The 16,783-nt window shown below is 31.4% G+C and overlaps 1 protein-coding gene across 1 annotated transcript in view; it reads right to left on the minus strand.

Annotated features, from left to right (window-relative positions):
• Window positions 1-16,783, minus strand: part of LOC112590971 (irregular chiasm C-roughest protein-like) — a 148,563-nt gene that overhangs the window by 34,885 nt on the left and 96,895 nt on the right. Inside the window, exon 4 of the mRNA XM_025334590.1 lies at window positions 51-303. Within this exon, the coding sequence (XP_025190375.1) occupies window positions 51-303 (253 nt within the window). The remainder of the gene's footprint in view (window positions 1-50; window positions 304-16,783) is intronic.

Here is a 16,783-nt window from a genome sequence, read left to right on the forward strand (position 1 = left end):
ACTCTGTATCCGCTATTATACATATATATATTAATATACTCAGTACTCACAGTATATGTTCAACGCTTTAGATTCTTCAGTTTTCTCTACAGAGTTTTGCGCCTCGCATCTAACCAACGAATTGTGTAGCCTTCTGGTTATGTTAAATAGCCACAATTCGGACGTGACTTCACTCAGTGCGAACTGATCATTGACGAACCACCGGTAGGACACATCTGGTGGATTGGCTTTCGTCAAGCATGAGAATTTCACGTCCGACCCTTCGACCAACTTCTTTGTCGACCCAGTAATGGTCAGCGTTATCTGCAAAATGACAGATGTTAAACATCAAACAATTACATGTGTGTTTTACAATTATTATTAATTATTGAAACGTCGGTAGAATATTATGTTACGCCAACGATGCCGTCACATAGTTTTTGTTGTGATCATGGTTTGCACGAAAACGGGTAGGTACCTTTATAATTTAATATTATTAAATCTCGTTTAAAATAAGAGCCCGTTGTTCTTTGTCTTATCGAAGTCGGTGGCAAACTTTAAAATAAAACATTTTATTCACCTCACAAAATACGCGACATAGTGCATTTGTGTAGATATTAATCGATTTAAGTTTAAAGTTGAAATATTTTGTGTTTCCTTCTTTTTTTTTGAAAAAGTTGAAATTGGATTTAATTTTATATATTATTATTTAAACGTTGTATAGTAGTTTTCAATAGCTGGTGGACCTTTATACCAATGAAAACTTTAAACGGGTACCGAATTTCAAAGATAAGCGATCGGATAAAAATAAGGCAACAGCAACTATATAATTGTAGATTCCAAAAAATCACAAAACGTATTTTGTCTTTGCATTTCGAAGTTAATCGTATAAATAAAATATACATATAATAATATATCATAAATAAAGCATAATATGACGGATATATTAAATATTTAAATATTATTATAGTAAATATTAGGTATACCTAAGTATTTAACTACACGTTTGAAGTTTGAATTTTGTTAATGAAATGCTCAGGAATTATGTTCTGATATTTGGAATAAGAAATTAAAAATGCATTCAATTACGTAAAAAACTAAAAAATGTATACCGATAAAAAACAATAAAAATGCAATAAAAGACATATTTTTGAAAACGTTAATACTTCGGAAAATGAATAATGAATAATATTTACTGGAGTTAAAGAATTTACTCTGTACATAATGTACATCTTAACGTTTATATATACCTACTACTGATGTAAGTTATTGATTAAACGAAAGAAAACGAGATGAGATAAAAAAGCTCTCTGCTCGTTGATTTAATATTTATAAAAAATAATATTGCGAGTATATGCACTAGGGTTAGGTTAGACACCTCCTGTATAATATTATAATATGCGTGTATTATAAAGCATACCTCCTGTGATATCGCCGCTCCGTAATTAGCGTAATGGCGCGGAATTACGAATAATAATAAAAAAAAAAAATCGAAATAAAAACTTCGGAATATGCTTTAATAGTATCACGTTATTACATACCTACGTGTAATAAATATATGATTTAAATATTATACTATATTTTTCGAGTCTTGATCCAATATGTATACAGGTATATAATATATTAGGAGGTGAACACGAAGAGACTACTTTGTTACCACCTATATATCTATAATATACTATGCGTTCGATTTTTATAATAACGTCATGCACAAAACCAATGATCGGAAACAATAATTAGATCCTCTCGCCGCGGCATATTATAACGCGTACGGAACTCTACCATATAATAATACGGCACTCGATCACGAGGTCGATAGATTATTGTACCTATATACCTAATATGTAGCTCTGGTATAGAAGCGGTAGTCGCAATAAGATCTATTATGTTGAAGATACGTACAAACTACAACTACACACATACACACACACACACACACACACGCATATATATATAATGTTATTGCGTATATCGGTAAATTACTATTTTTCGATTTCAACCGTATAGTCCAGGCATAGTCTGCAGCAATATGATAAACAGGGTGATTCACCAAGCACGCTCACCCCAAGTTATTAATTTAATGTTGTTCGAAATATGATCTTTAGAATTTTTAATTATACTTTAAACCATTTTTTCAAATTATTGATATGTTTGTACTATTTATTGAGGATAATGTCCTACAATGGCGATACGAGCTTCTAGTTTTTCAAACAAGAACCTCATTTTACTTAATTTTGAAGTCTTTAATCAGAAATTCGAACGAGAAATAAACTGTTTATACCAAGGATAAAATCCCTAAAAAATTATTTTACAAAATATACAATATATTATGTTATATACCAGATTTATATTTTTTTAATTAGACTATTTTTTTAAATATTTATAAATGTTGATAGGTACATCAGTATTAATTAATAATACTTTCAACTAATCGTTGCTACCAAATTTTTCAAAGTCATCATAGATTTTGTATCTTTAGTATACAATGTCAAATACTTAAATATAACTCAAAAACTACTTTTTCGAATTTTTATTTAATGTATTCAAATGTTCAGAAAAAAATTAGAAAAGGGGGGATTTCATTTGAAAAACAGAAGTCTACTCTTCGTACAGAATGCTTCAAGATTTTAGCAATACAATGGGTATATTTAAAAATTTCAATAATCAGATTTTGAACAAAATAAATGCAATATTGAAGAAAAAAGAAACGAATATATATGTTGAATCACCTGCATATTTACACATAGGTATTATATATATTATTATAACATTAAATCTAGTCCTATCCGTCGTAGCAGTTTAATATACACAACATAAGTAACTACGGTCTGGTATTATTATTTTTTTTCCATCGTCTACGTCGTCCTGGGCTCAATATGGATTCACACGCGCATTTATCGTCGTCGTTGTCGTCTGTGTCTCCGTTTCTCTCTACACGTCGGCGTGATGTGAGAACGGAAAAAGAAACTCAAACTAGGGAAAAGCGGTGCTGGTTAGAAAAGAGAGGGAGCAAAGAGAAAAAAAACCAAAATGAAACAATAACTAATATGAATATGTATGTATGAGGTGGCAATGAAGGAGGGAAGAAGTACTCTGTTATTAAACATTGTCATTAATACACATAATATTATTATTTTACAGATATTACGACATACGCGTTAAAATAATAATGTATAATATACGTGTGTGTCAGATGGGAAGCGGTGAAGTCCGCCCGTACACATGTGCAGCGGGGCTACTCGACGTCGGAATCTCCCGGACCGCGTGGGGTGGGTATATTATATTCGACGACGAGAAAAAAAAAATCCAAATCGTATAACATAATAATAATACTATACATATATGTATACACGCGATACCCTGCAACAGACGTCGTCTGTCTGCCAGGCGCGATTACGGCTAACAACGCAGCGCACATATTATTATATACACTAGACGTCGACGGTGATTTTTTTTCCATTCATTTTTTCGACTCGAATGGAACACGACGACGTTTTTAATGAGATAATATGCGCGCCGTGCGTCATTCTTTTAATGGCTAAACAGCTACACATAACATATTCTAATGTATATATTATTAGGGTAATATATTATATTACTATACGCATATATTTGGTAAAACGCACTTATTACGACGAGCATCACACAGTAGCGACCCAAACACGACTATATTGGTTTTTTTTCCAAAAAAATAATTTATTAATTTATTTATTTATGACAGCCTGCAGCACACTGTTCTTTTTTGAAGGACAGGCGAAGTCGCGAGGGAGGGTTATCTTGTCTTACATTTTTCCCTTTTATTTTCAATAACCCGACGATACGCGTGTCTGTGTGCATTTTCGGACGAAAAAACGTGGACGAAATGATGGCGCGTATTATAAAATATACGTCTTACACGAACTATGGTTTATGTATGGTTACGATTCGAAAATTTTGCATCCTAAACGAAAAAAGAATTGACCTGAGAAACGAGTACGATGCAACTGCCACAGGTACAGAGAGACGTATACACTTTTTAGGATTTTTTTTTTTTTGTTGTTGTTATCATCAAAATACTTTTTAAAGCTTTACGATCACGGAAGTTTTATGCTGCTTCTACCAATTTTTTGCACCGTTCACGATTTTATCTATCTTCATCCTCGTCAGCCTATCCAAGCTTTCCTGCAGCAGACTCGGCTACCCGTCAATTCAACCAGCCTTTTAGATTTCAACATACTTTGACTGTATAATTTCAATATCCCAATTTTTTCTTCGCACGTATTCATACATCAAACATACATTCCCAATTCCAGGTTTAACGTGAGATCGCACAATATGTATATATGCATATATTTCTTAGGATTTCTTTTTCAAACACCTGCAGGAGTTTCAGCTCATCATCGTTTTTTGTCGAATTGATAAAATATATCTCTCCAATCATTCGTATAACTGACGGGTTTTTTCCTATCTCCTCGTCGCCTATCCATATTATTACGGACATAAATTATAGTATATATAGACGGCGTAATATACGTTTTTTCTGTCCCGCGGACCGGTATAAGAATTACATTTTAATTTAGGCCGATACTGCTGCGCATCGGCAGCAAAGTAATAATAATTGTATAACATTATAAAATTATACGGGTATACATCGCTGGAGTATAGGTAGCCAACCGTCAGCTATATTTTTTTCCATTGTGTTTCACAGCGTCCCGACGGCTGACGACGGCAACACATAGGGATTCGACAAATTACATTATCACGGCCATTGTTTTCGTCGCGCGTACGTGATGGACATGTGAGTAGATGGTAGATTGCTGTTGTACCTACTACACGTATCGTAGCACATATCGTGTATATTACTTGTATAATATTACACACATATCTATTATAACGTCTCCGCAGTAATGTCATAATGACACACTATCGTCACCCGCTCGAATTATTCACGTATACGGCAGATATTAAAATCTGTGTACAGTGCAGTTGTGACGATTGTTCCGACTCCCGGATAGTCGTCAACGACGCGACTCGATGAAGTGTATATTATATTATAGGATTAGAAAGAGTAACGCGCAGAGCAAGATGGGTGGGCGGCACGGGAAAGTTGTTATTATTGTTTTAATGAGGATTACGGAGGATCGCTGGGAGAGACCGTATCACGTTTTAATGTATACAGGGAAATAACGTATTTTGTTAGTAGCCAGATAATATTCAACGTACCGCATTAGCCATACACTGCATGCAGACACGTCGTAGATATTACCTATAGCTATATAGTATATATCATGTGTATAGCATATAATATATTTTAATTACGTACAGCAACTCGTATTGCGACAGGTGATTTATACGATTCGCGAACCGAAATCGGATTTTTGACGCGTTTATTGATTACTGCCGTGCATATTATATATCGTGTGCTGCACGTTAAATCGATTTTGAATAGTTCTCAATATCGAACGTCGTAAATATTACTAGGTAGGTGGTAACAACGTGATAACGCGTTATATTATATTATATTATTATGTCTAGCGTCTACCATAAGTTATATTATAGCGATTAACTATCATAGGGCCCTTAACTAGGTATATTATATTAATGTTTCGGTCACGAGTTTAATATTACCAATATTAATAAATAACTGGTACGGTCAGATGCGCGGATACATATTGTAATCGTTATTGTTTATAATTAGCTATTTACAATATATATAATAAACGATTTACACAAAAAGCGTATAGTCCCTTTATGTGTTATACCTGTTTGAAGTCGACACGGTGCAAACTGAAATGCTTTATTTCATCGTCGCGTATAGTTACATAATGTAATAATAATAATATTAACGACACGTCAAAAGGATTAATCACGCGGTGAAACGCTCGAGTTAGTTTAAAATGTTTAATAGATATTACATTCGTACCTATATGAGGATTACCTTCATAAATATTATAATCCACAGATTATTCGTATTTTTCGATTTTTCGACGTCGGTACTCCATCACGATATTATAATAATATTTATACAACACTTAAGTATATGCTTCCACCGCGCATGCTGCTCGCACGTCATATAATAATATGTAAACATCACATGGCAACAAGTGTCAAAATAATAATAATATTATTATATTAAATAACATGCGTGCAACAAGTCGTATACACGTATATAAACGATCGAAAGTGTACGTCAAAATAACTCGTCATTATCATTTATTATAATATAAAATATATTATAAAACCCACGTAAATATCTTATGACGTGGTAACCGTATGTGTACAGTCATGGTCGTGATGAAAAGGGTTGGGGGTGCTGTTACCGTACGTGTAATGAAGGTAGGAAAGTTGAATCGAAAAAAAGTTATCAATATAATAATTAACAAGCAACAACGATGATTTGTTCGACTGGAGCACTCGGGTTTTTTTATTATGCGTCTTATACTCAAAGCCTAAATAATTTGTAAACCGATGAAATGTTGAATGTTTTTGAAAGTTGTCAAAGGCAGAGGCACTGTGATGCCGGGTGACGATTTGTGTACCGCGTCCCGAAATAAGACGTGTACGATTGGGAAATTGGAGTTTTATGTAAATATTTACTGAATTTTTGGTTATCACTCATTAAAAGTTGGTCGTTTACTTAAGTGAATCGGTGAGTTACAGTTAAGAAATACCAGAACAATGGAACTGATATTTATCAACGTTGAAAAGTTGATAGTTTGTAACATTTCTGCAGTTTGAATAATTATAAATATGTTAATTATTATTAATATTATTATATCTTTATTAAATAATACGCAGAAAGTTAAAATATTAAAATAGTTAGTTGAATTTTATCACATCTATTAATATTTAAATTATTTAGTATAATTTAAGGTGTATTTGGTATATTTTTCAAAAAAGAAAAATATCTATAAGAATCTTGTAAAAATATTATATGAATATTTTTTGATAAATTAAAAAAAGTGTATATTTATGATAAAGATTGAAATTACTTTCATTCAATCAATTTTAATTTTTGAGCTTTATTGTTACCAAGACAAAAATTACTTTAAAAATAGATAACTGAAAACACTATATAAGGCGTGATACATAATATATTTTGCTCATTTTAGCTTAGAAAAATAGTTAATCGATATTATATGATACTATACATTAAGAGTTTCGAAAATTATTTTGAATATTACGAACTATACTCATTATAAAATAAAATAATATTAATAATGATTATAAAAAATATAAAAAACTGTATAGGGTATATAAAATGAATTACAAAAAATTATAATTTACTGCTATGAATACTCCAAACTAATTCATAATATTTTTTTTAACACTAAAATAATTGACTTGAAAAATTAGTGTAGCTTGTATAGTTCAATGAATCACCCCGCAAAGTATACTTTGGGTAGGGATTATTTGAATAGAAGAGATATAATACAGAGGTCACATCATATATACCTACTTGGATATAATTTTTTTTAAATATGAATCTCAATGATAATGATTACTACGATAATATTATTATAATTGTATATATTAAACTTTTTGAACTGTACATCTCTCCGTTACTGTTAATTAAAATCTTCGTTTCTCCTTTTGAATAATATATACTATAAACGCCCACCACTGAACTTACGTACACAAACAGACACAAATACATACAGAGTATATTTTTGATAGGTACGTAAATTATTCAACAAATCCACGACGACCATGGCGTATAAAATACAAGACGATTAACAAAGCACGATCATCTTATTTTTATTCTTCAACAAAGCAGTTGTTCAAATTCTTAAAATTTTTTCATACTACCTAAGGAGAGTAGCATTGAGATATAGACTTTTGTTTTTAAAATTACATCTTCTTTTTTCTACTGTAAATATTTTAGTGGGTATTTATTTTTTTGAACATTTTGAGAAATCAGTATCAAAATTAGGACAAACAGTTTTTGTGTTATTAAAATTTATGCAATACGAAAAAAAGTTCATGATAACAAGTTTTGGAGATATAGAAACTACGTTGAATTGAAAATTTTAGAAATTTATATTAATTTATCAAAATTTATAATTTGTAAAAACGATTTAATAATAAATACCATGGATCTGATATAACACAATATATTGTATATGTTTGTAAAACTATGTTTAAGGACTATTATCCTTGATATAAACATTTTAATAATTTAAAAATTACTCGTTCGAATTTGGTGTATTAAAATATTTGAAAACATTTTTTCACTTAATCTTAATCATTTACTGTGAAAACGAGGGGTTCTTATTTGAAAAACAGAAGTTTGTATCGCCACAGAATACTTGTTAAGTAGTAGGTACATAAAATCTCAAGAATTTTATAATGTGGTTTTAAGTATATTTAAAATTAGAATTTGAATAAATGTATTATAAAATAAAAAAATGGGACTTGGTCATTTTTTAAAGTATAATCTACGAGTACGTTGTGATGCTGCAGTGGTTGTACGCGTGTAGATATTTAATATGTTTATCATGTAAGGTATACTATCATATTATACGATTTATGATTAAGTCGTGATACACTTCGATCATTGCCCAGGCGTATCGTAATAATAATTTACTACTGTTTATCATTATGCGTATTATTCGCGAACCTCCTCCGTGTGTGAGTGCATAAATGTTAAAATGTATATATTATAATATCGCGTTATTAATAATTATTACGTATGTATAATAAATACATTATGGTCGAGGACGCAAAACGTATTATGTGCTGCCCGACACGCGAGCAAACGCGTGAACGAATTTTCTTTCGATTATTATTTTATCAACCAATTAAAATTATTAATGATGTTATTCACTACACTTTTACGGAGTATTTCATTTAAGTGTTTAACTTTTACATAATTAAAATGTGCTACGGGTCATCCATTTTTTTTTTTTTACTCTTTTGAATGACGCTAAAATACATTTTTAATAGTACGTTTCAAAACAGAAACTTATTCCTAATATTCCGATTTATCAATATAAAATTCTGAATAACTACCTTGTTTATTAGTTATATAATAGGTATTTATAGTTAAGATGAGCGAAGTAACGGATCAACATTTTCCGGGATACTCTTGTAACACTCCACTCTTTTGTTTCTCGTTATAACTTAAAATACTTGTAACTCATGAACTACTCGTCCAAAATCTGATTATTATATATCAAAGTAGGGAACTCTAAAAAAAAAAAAATGTGTTTTAAATAAAAAATGTAAAATGCCTTTTTAAAAAATGGATAGCGATAAAGTATTGTAAAATATCGATTTTTAATGAATCGCAACTACGTAAAATAAATGTTTTAAAAACATTAATAAATTTTTAAATAATAAGTTTTTTTATTACGTTATAGAAGGATCACCGATATAATACATATATAATATTATGTATTATATTAAGAAGTATCTATTACATTACGGATACTCGTCATTTTGGTATGCATTTATTTTATCAATAAATATAGTGAATACGTATATCAGTGTAAAGAAAAATCAGCAGTTCACTCAATATTTTGTTAAGTAAATATGTCAATATTAAAAGTTCGGAAATGTTTACGTACACTTTCGAGTCAGAACTAACTTTACTCGTATCTCCAACTAAAAATCACCAATATAAATATTGTTTTAATATTATGTAATTTAACTGCGTATATAGTTAGTTTTTGTATGGTAAATAAAAAGCTGTGTAACGATCAATATAATTCTATTAAAATATGAAACTCGCGGTAAAGTTTAGTCACAGTTCTATGTCACAATATCCACAGTTATATCGATACAATCAAGATATATGATATGGTTTAAGTAATAAAACACACAAAAATCATATCGTTTTAAAGTTGTGTTGCGTATAGGTAAAATGTATTTTATATTATATCATATTACATGAAATATATATTATTTTTTTTTAATCAACTTTTAATAAAACAATCGAATAATATAAATATTTGAGTTGTAAAAATTTATCGTCACCATGTTTATATAAATAATATTTAGGCTTTTAGCTGGAGTCAACTGCTGCAAGTCGATTTGTTGATATGAAGGATAAACGTAAAAGATATTTGAGACGGTGGTTTGCACTGGCAAACGTGTTATTGTGTTAAAACAGAGACAATCGGTCAATACTATACCATATACGAAATGGATTCAAAACACAGATTTGAATCGTTCATGAAGTCTGCTCGATCTCGACTTTACCGCGTTTTCGGTTTTATATCCATTATATAAATATATCGAAAATCGTCCATAACCACATTTTTACCAGCCATACATACTATTATGTATATTGTATATAATATATATATATATACTCGTATGTATATATTCACGCGAGAAAAGATTAAAAATCCAAGCGCAAGTCGATATATCGTATAAACTTCACGCGAGTCAAATACCAATTTTCAAATCTGTTTTCAGCAACTTCGGCGCTAAAAACGCGTGCAGATGAAATATTACTATAAAATGCGTCGTACTGGCGTACTCGCAGGACTACGACGCTCATGTCTCTCGGTGCGGGGGGCGGCGTGAACTGTTTAAACGATTTATAAACACATACACACACACACACAATATATATAATTTATATATACACTATAATATATATATATATATGTACGGACGTGTAATACGATTTCAACTACAACACAACAACGGGGCGCACAAATGTTTTTTTCAGACGTCTGCAAAGGCGGCGGAGGGTCTGTTGTTGTTGCTGTTATTATTATTATTGTCCGGTAATGGTCCACGCGTTTGTAGTCGGTGTCAGAGAGCGGGTGAGCGAGCGATTCCCACGGCCGCGTGTGCGACGACGACAGACGTCAGACCCGCCGCTTCCACTGCGCCGTCGCACCTTGACCGTTTTTCTTCACATTTTTATTCTCTTCCGACTCGTGTTAAATTACAAAGTCTCTACCTTCAGTATAAACACGATCATTGCGTTTTATTTCATTATTATTATTGTACGGTCTACAGAATAGACTCTATACACGACCTGAGCTACACTTATTATTGTTATTATTTTTATTGTATATATATATATATTTATTTTATACATAGTACACACACGACCGACTCGTGTTGTAGCACTGCATTGTTTCAAACAACCCGCCGCACCGCATCTCCGCACCGGCACTATCACCTCGCAGACAGACATCGTGGTATGTTGATACACGCGTACGTGTGCGGTGGTATCGCAGCCGGCTACAACGGCGATGAGAATGAAACGAAAAAGCCCATCGTGCACGGGCAAGGGCGGATGGATATAGTTGGGGACGGCGATGGGAGAGGAGGTGGCTGGACACAGAGGTTTTAAACTCCCTGACGTAAATCACGCTCTGCCCGCCGACACTTCGAACACCACTGTAATTGTTTGCGTCCGAACGCGGTACCAATTAAAAATGTCGCGACTTTTTCCGCGTCGTATTCATAAAACATAATATATACATGTATAGTACTCGTATTATCGTGATTATGTACGTATATAAGCGGTCAATTATTAATACCGTGTATATAAGTCGTTCGTTTTATTAGTCGATATTTTGATTTTAAAAACGCACTGACTGATTTTTATGCTCGGATATATTGTGTATACGACAACTATATGAAGGCGACACTCGAAAAGACCAATTCATGTACAAACTGATGTGGAAAATGTAAAAAACTATTCGTGTATAGGTATATATACCACACACTGCTGCAATGCTTTGCAAAATGTTTTTTCCTCCGAGACAATCCATCAAGGAGAAAAATCTTTTATTCTGGAACCACGGGATAATATATTAATAGGAAAAGTAGTGAAAATAAAAAAAAACACGTCGTGAATCGCAAGAAAATCAGCAGGACTCTTCGTCCAGCGACACGTATGAACTAAAGACGCATTATTATTGTATAACGAACTGAGAGGAAAAGAATCGCAGTGCACAACAATGAACCTTTAAGGCCTGGATGTACTGACCCGGCACACCTCAAAGTGACAAAAACTAAAAATGGTATTCGTATATGAAATGCGTAACTAGAATTTTGTGTTCTGAAGTGGGATACTATTGGAGCGAAAAAAATCAATATCGACGTATAAATTAAAAATAAATATAAAATATGCACAATAGTATACGCAGAACGCGTCCAGAGATAAAAGTTTTAAGTTAGTTTATAAACATAAAAATAATATTACTTAACACGGCATACGAAACATATTTTATCGGAGTATACGAAATTACGAAAGTACTGAGAAGTAAGAGTCCTCTGCCTCCCATCAATAATTATCGCTGCAGAGACGGTTGATCAAAACCGATTACCCAGTGCGATATTATATTATGTTGAATAATGTATACCTAATATATAATGAAAAGTGTTTAGTTTAATGCAGTACTTCTGAATAATATAATAACGAATTGGTCCGTCGTCGTCTGTATCAATATTTTACAAAATACATATATAATACCGGGTGATCCATTCAACATAAATCACTTATTTATTTGAATAACTATTAACATTTGTGAATATATACATTTGTATCCATAATTTAAAGTTGTGAAGTTATAAACTTAAGTTTCGCTATTCTTAATGGTTATCATATTAATGATTTTTTAATAAACATGCGTTTTAAATTGTTCATTTTAAAAAGGATTTTTTTTTTTTTGAAATTAACTTCTTTGATGTATAAAAATTGAATTTCATGAGTTATAATAGAATTTAATGTTCAGACGACCGGAAGAGTAGAGTTTTACAGAAGTAATCCAAGAAATTTCGGCCTTTATTACGGTTATTTAAGCTTTAAAATTTAAATACTTACAACTAATAAGCTATTTATAAGAAATTTTATTTTAATAGACCAAATTACTCGGAACAATATTCTGCATCGCAATATGAAATTTAAATTACATTCTGTTATTAAAAAGAGTATACAACTTACAAAATAAGAACGATAAATAATATGTTTTTTTATGTCTTAAAATCGTTTAAAAGAAAATTTTCAAAAACGTAAACCTATTCAAAATAAGAATGCCTTATTATTACGTTAAATGGATTATCACGTAATATATTTATATTATACGACTATTTAACGTATTACACGTCTGTCTCGGCTGGTTGCATTTTACGCTTCGACTCAATAATAACTGAATATAATATTACGGTTATTATATATATTATTATCGACGACGGCATTCGGTCAGTTTTCTGTGTAATGTGATGTATGTGATTAAAATAAAATTAAATGACCGGTACGACGCGCGAAAACAGTATGTACCTACATTAAAATACGTGATAATGATATACCTATGTCCTATATACATATAATTCAACTTACGTGACTTATAGGTACGAATACAGAATCGGAATCACGATAATTAGGCTTAGAACACATTTAAATGAATTACGCGATGTTCGCGCATTGAAGAAGAGCTGTTCGAACCATCTACGGATTTAATAATTATTGTGTACAATGTACATGGACTTTCGTTAGGTGCCGTGTACAATATGAAATCGTGTAGTCGGTGAAAGAACGCATACATATAATATTATACTGGAGTTAATTTCCAAGCGACGGTATTGCATCACAATATCACATCGCTGTCCTGTATATTGTCTATTAAAGATGCTAAATGTGGTGATATCGTGTGACAATAATGCAGACAAACGCCAGAATGTACGGAAAAACTGCTTTAAATTTTATTCGTTTTGGAAAAAAAAAAACATGATTTATTAACACTGCAGGAGTGCAAGATTATAAAATATGCGTGTGCACGTATCAGAGAACCGGGAAAATTTCAACCATGGTTAAAAAATGATTTATTTGAAAGATATCGTTGGGTTTTACAGCAATAAAAATTGAAAAATAATGATTCTATTTTTCTAAACAACATAATGTTGTATTATGTTGTCCGTTTAACTGAGTACACCTCAGTAGATAGATTTTTTTAAATATTTCATTGTTTAAATAGCGTGTGTGCAAGCGACAAGACCGCGGGGAGCAATGTTGATTGATGCCAAAATATCCGTTGTGCTGCCGTCAAACTGTCGCCCGTCTGATAAAATATATCGTCTACTGTTATATGATAATTAAATGTCCGTTTAAATCGACCACAAGGGATATTTCAGTTATTCGAAAGTCTATAATATACCTTGGTAAAGACAAATGTAAACTGTACCAACAAACCCGACTTGAATTTATGAGGTACCTAATATCTCTTGAATGGTGTTGGTGATCTATTGAGTATCGTAACTTTCAAAAATGAAAATTTATACTTCTATAGAATATGACAATTATTTTTCATAATATAAAATTTATTAAAGTTTTCTTTGTAAACTCGAAAAATAATGTGATGAAAAATGTTGATATTGATATCATAATTTGTACACGATAGGTTATATTATATTTTAAACAGTAACAACAAAGTAAACACGGTTTCGTTCAAACTACATATTTCATCGTACTGCTGTCTAAATATTTATGTTCTATTTTTTCTTTATTTAAGATTGTTAATTGCTTTCAAGCGAGGGGAGAGTCGTTAGGTAATATAAACAAAAGACATAAAAATATAGTTCAATTTTTTTGTACATACAGAGACATATATTACTATGTATACACGAGCATAATAGTTACAAATCGTGTGAAGTATAAAATGCAGTGCATTGGTATGATATATATATATAAGCGTACGTCATTCGACACTATTGCGTATTTACAGGGCGATTCACCAAGTGTGTTCACGCTTTTTTTCAATAATTCAGTTGTTCAAAGTAATATGATTTTTGGAATTTTTATCCTTAACAACTATGATATTTTTGAGTTCTTAAGATGTTTTTGTAATACACAAAGAATGACTGTGGAGATACAAACTTCTGTTATTTTATTTTTAAAATTGAGAACCAAATTCTTTTTTCACTGTAAATTATTTACAGGATAAGTTATTAGAAAACGTAGCTAGACGTATTAAAATCAAAATTCGAACCAATAGTTTTTGGGCAGGTATGTATGTTTTCAAATTCAAAAAAACAAAAATCAGAATTTGAATAAATTCAAAGGAAATAATGGGGTAAATCATACTGCGTGTATGTGTATATATACCTATATAGAACAAGCGTGATATTTGTGGGTTACATACTAGTGCGTTGCATAGATACAGCGTACGTGAAATGCAGGGTTTGGTAATAATTTAACACGATTACGAGCGTCGATAAGTCAACATTTTCTCTGAATCCGCAATAGGATTAAATACGATTAATTATTGCGTTCGTTACCGCGATCGTCTATATGTGCGTATAAATATAATATATTATGTGTGTGTACAACGACGACCCATATATTGTGATAGCTAGTAAACATATGTGATATTTGATACATACGTGTGGTGGTTAGGTGCGGTCGTATATTATGGTGCAGTACCTACATCACTTGTCCACATATAAAGTATAATTTATATCATGATTATAGGTATATGGGAGCAGCTGGGGTGATCCGCGTGTAGTGTTTGCATCATATTGTATCGATATAGTAAATGCGACCGATTGAATGACGATTTAAACGAATAATTGAAAAATTCTACAGATGCAGAGAGATTCGCCATAACATTTCCAGTTTTTGTCATAATGCTAACTGTACAGCAGTAAAACGGACAAGCATTATAATATTTATACAAATATACAATACATTAAGTTTTAGGTTACAGTTACGTATTTAACGTATATTATACATGATTATCATTATATAAATCCAGCACTGATATTTTTTACGGGGGAATTTTTTTTGATAAAGACACGTTGGCTCCAAAACATTCGAGTATAGTTATTTTAAAATGAAAAATTGTGGGTGGTCATACTCGGTAAACTACACCGTAGATAGTACAGCGCACTATACTGACCAAATGTAGTACGAATTTAGCCGGCGATCTGCGTTGTAAATACAAGAGTGTGCAGCAGGGTGATATTTTTGGAATGAATTATCGCATAAAGACACGACAACGTTTCGGATAGGAGAGCTACGTTGAAACGTTTCGTAGGGAGCAGCTATCATATATAATGGCGTGTTATCGAGACTACGGAAATGCCAGCCATCAACGACCTCATACAATATTTTGACTTGCATTCGGTGCAATAGTTTATTACTCGTATATTGTATTTAAATTAAACGTGGCATATGCCACAACGTATCGTTTTCAGTAACATATATATATATATATTTGTAGGTGCCTGAAATAGGGTGCAAAAAACGATATGACGCTTATAGAAGCATACACGCAGCTATATATATAAAAAGATTAAAGATATAACTATAGAAATAAGTAGTAACTAAACGGATTTTGATAAAAAAAAAAAAAAACTTAATAAACCTAAGTAATAATTTTGACGTGCTTTATTATATTCGTATTATACTGTATTTGATTGATTTATTTATATCACGACTAATAGAAACATGTATTATATGTCGTCGTTACAGCTGTGTTGTTGGAAAAATTGTTAAAAAAAAAAAATAAATAAACGAATCGACTTAAAAATTCGACGGCATTCAGTTAATTATTATAATCATTCTTATTTGTTTTTCAAATCTTGTAAACTAATCGGAGTGTCTCTGTACGTGAATGATGACAGTTTTTAGACGTGGTCCCGTAAAAAATAACGTGAACGAGTTAAACCCGGACTGTACATGACCGTGATGATGGTTATTTTCACTTTAATTGAATGTATTTAAGTAATATTTCAAACGTACAGTTATTTTTATATTTAATTATGTAAGCAACTGTAGGTGTGTTTATTTTAAGAATACGGATAAAAAATTATATGGATTTATCACTTTTATACTAGTATGCTATGGTGTACCATT

The sequence above is a fragment of the Melanaphis sacchari genome, unplaced genomic scaffold (assembly GCF_002803265.2).
Source record: "Melanaphis sacchari strain LSU unplaced genomic scaffold, SCAv2.0 Contig123_pilon_pilon, whole genome shotgun sequence".
Lineage (NCBI taxonomy): Eukaryota > Metazoa > Arthropoda > Insecta > Hemiptera > Aphididae > Melanaphis > Melanaphis sacchari.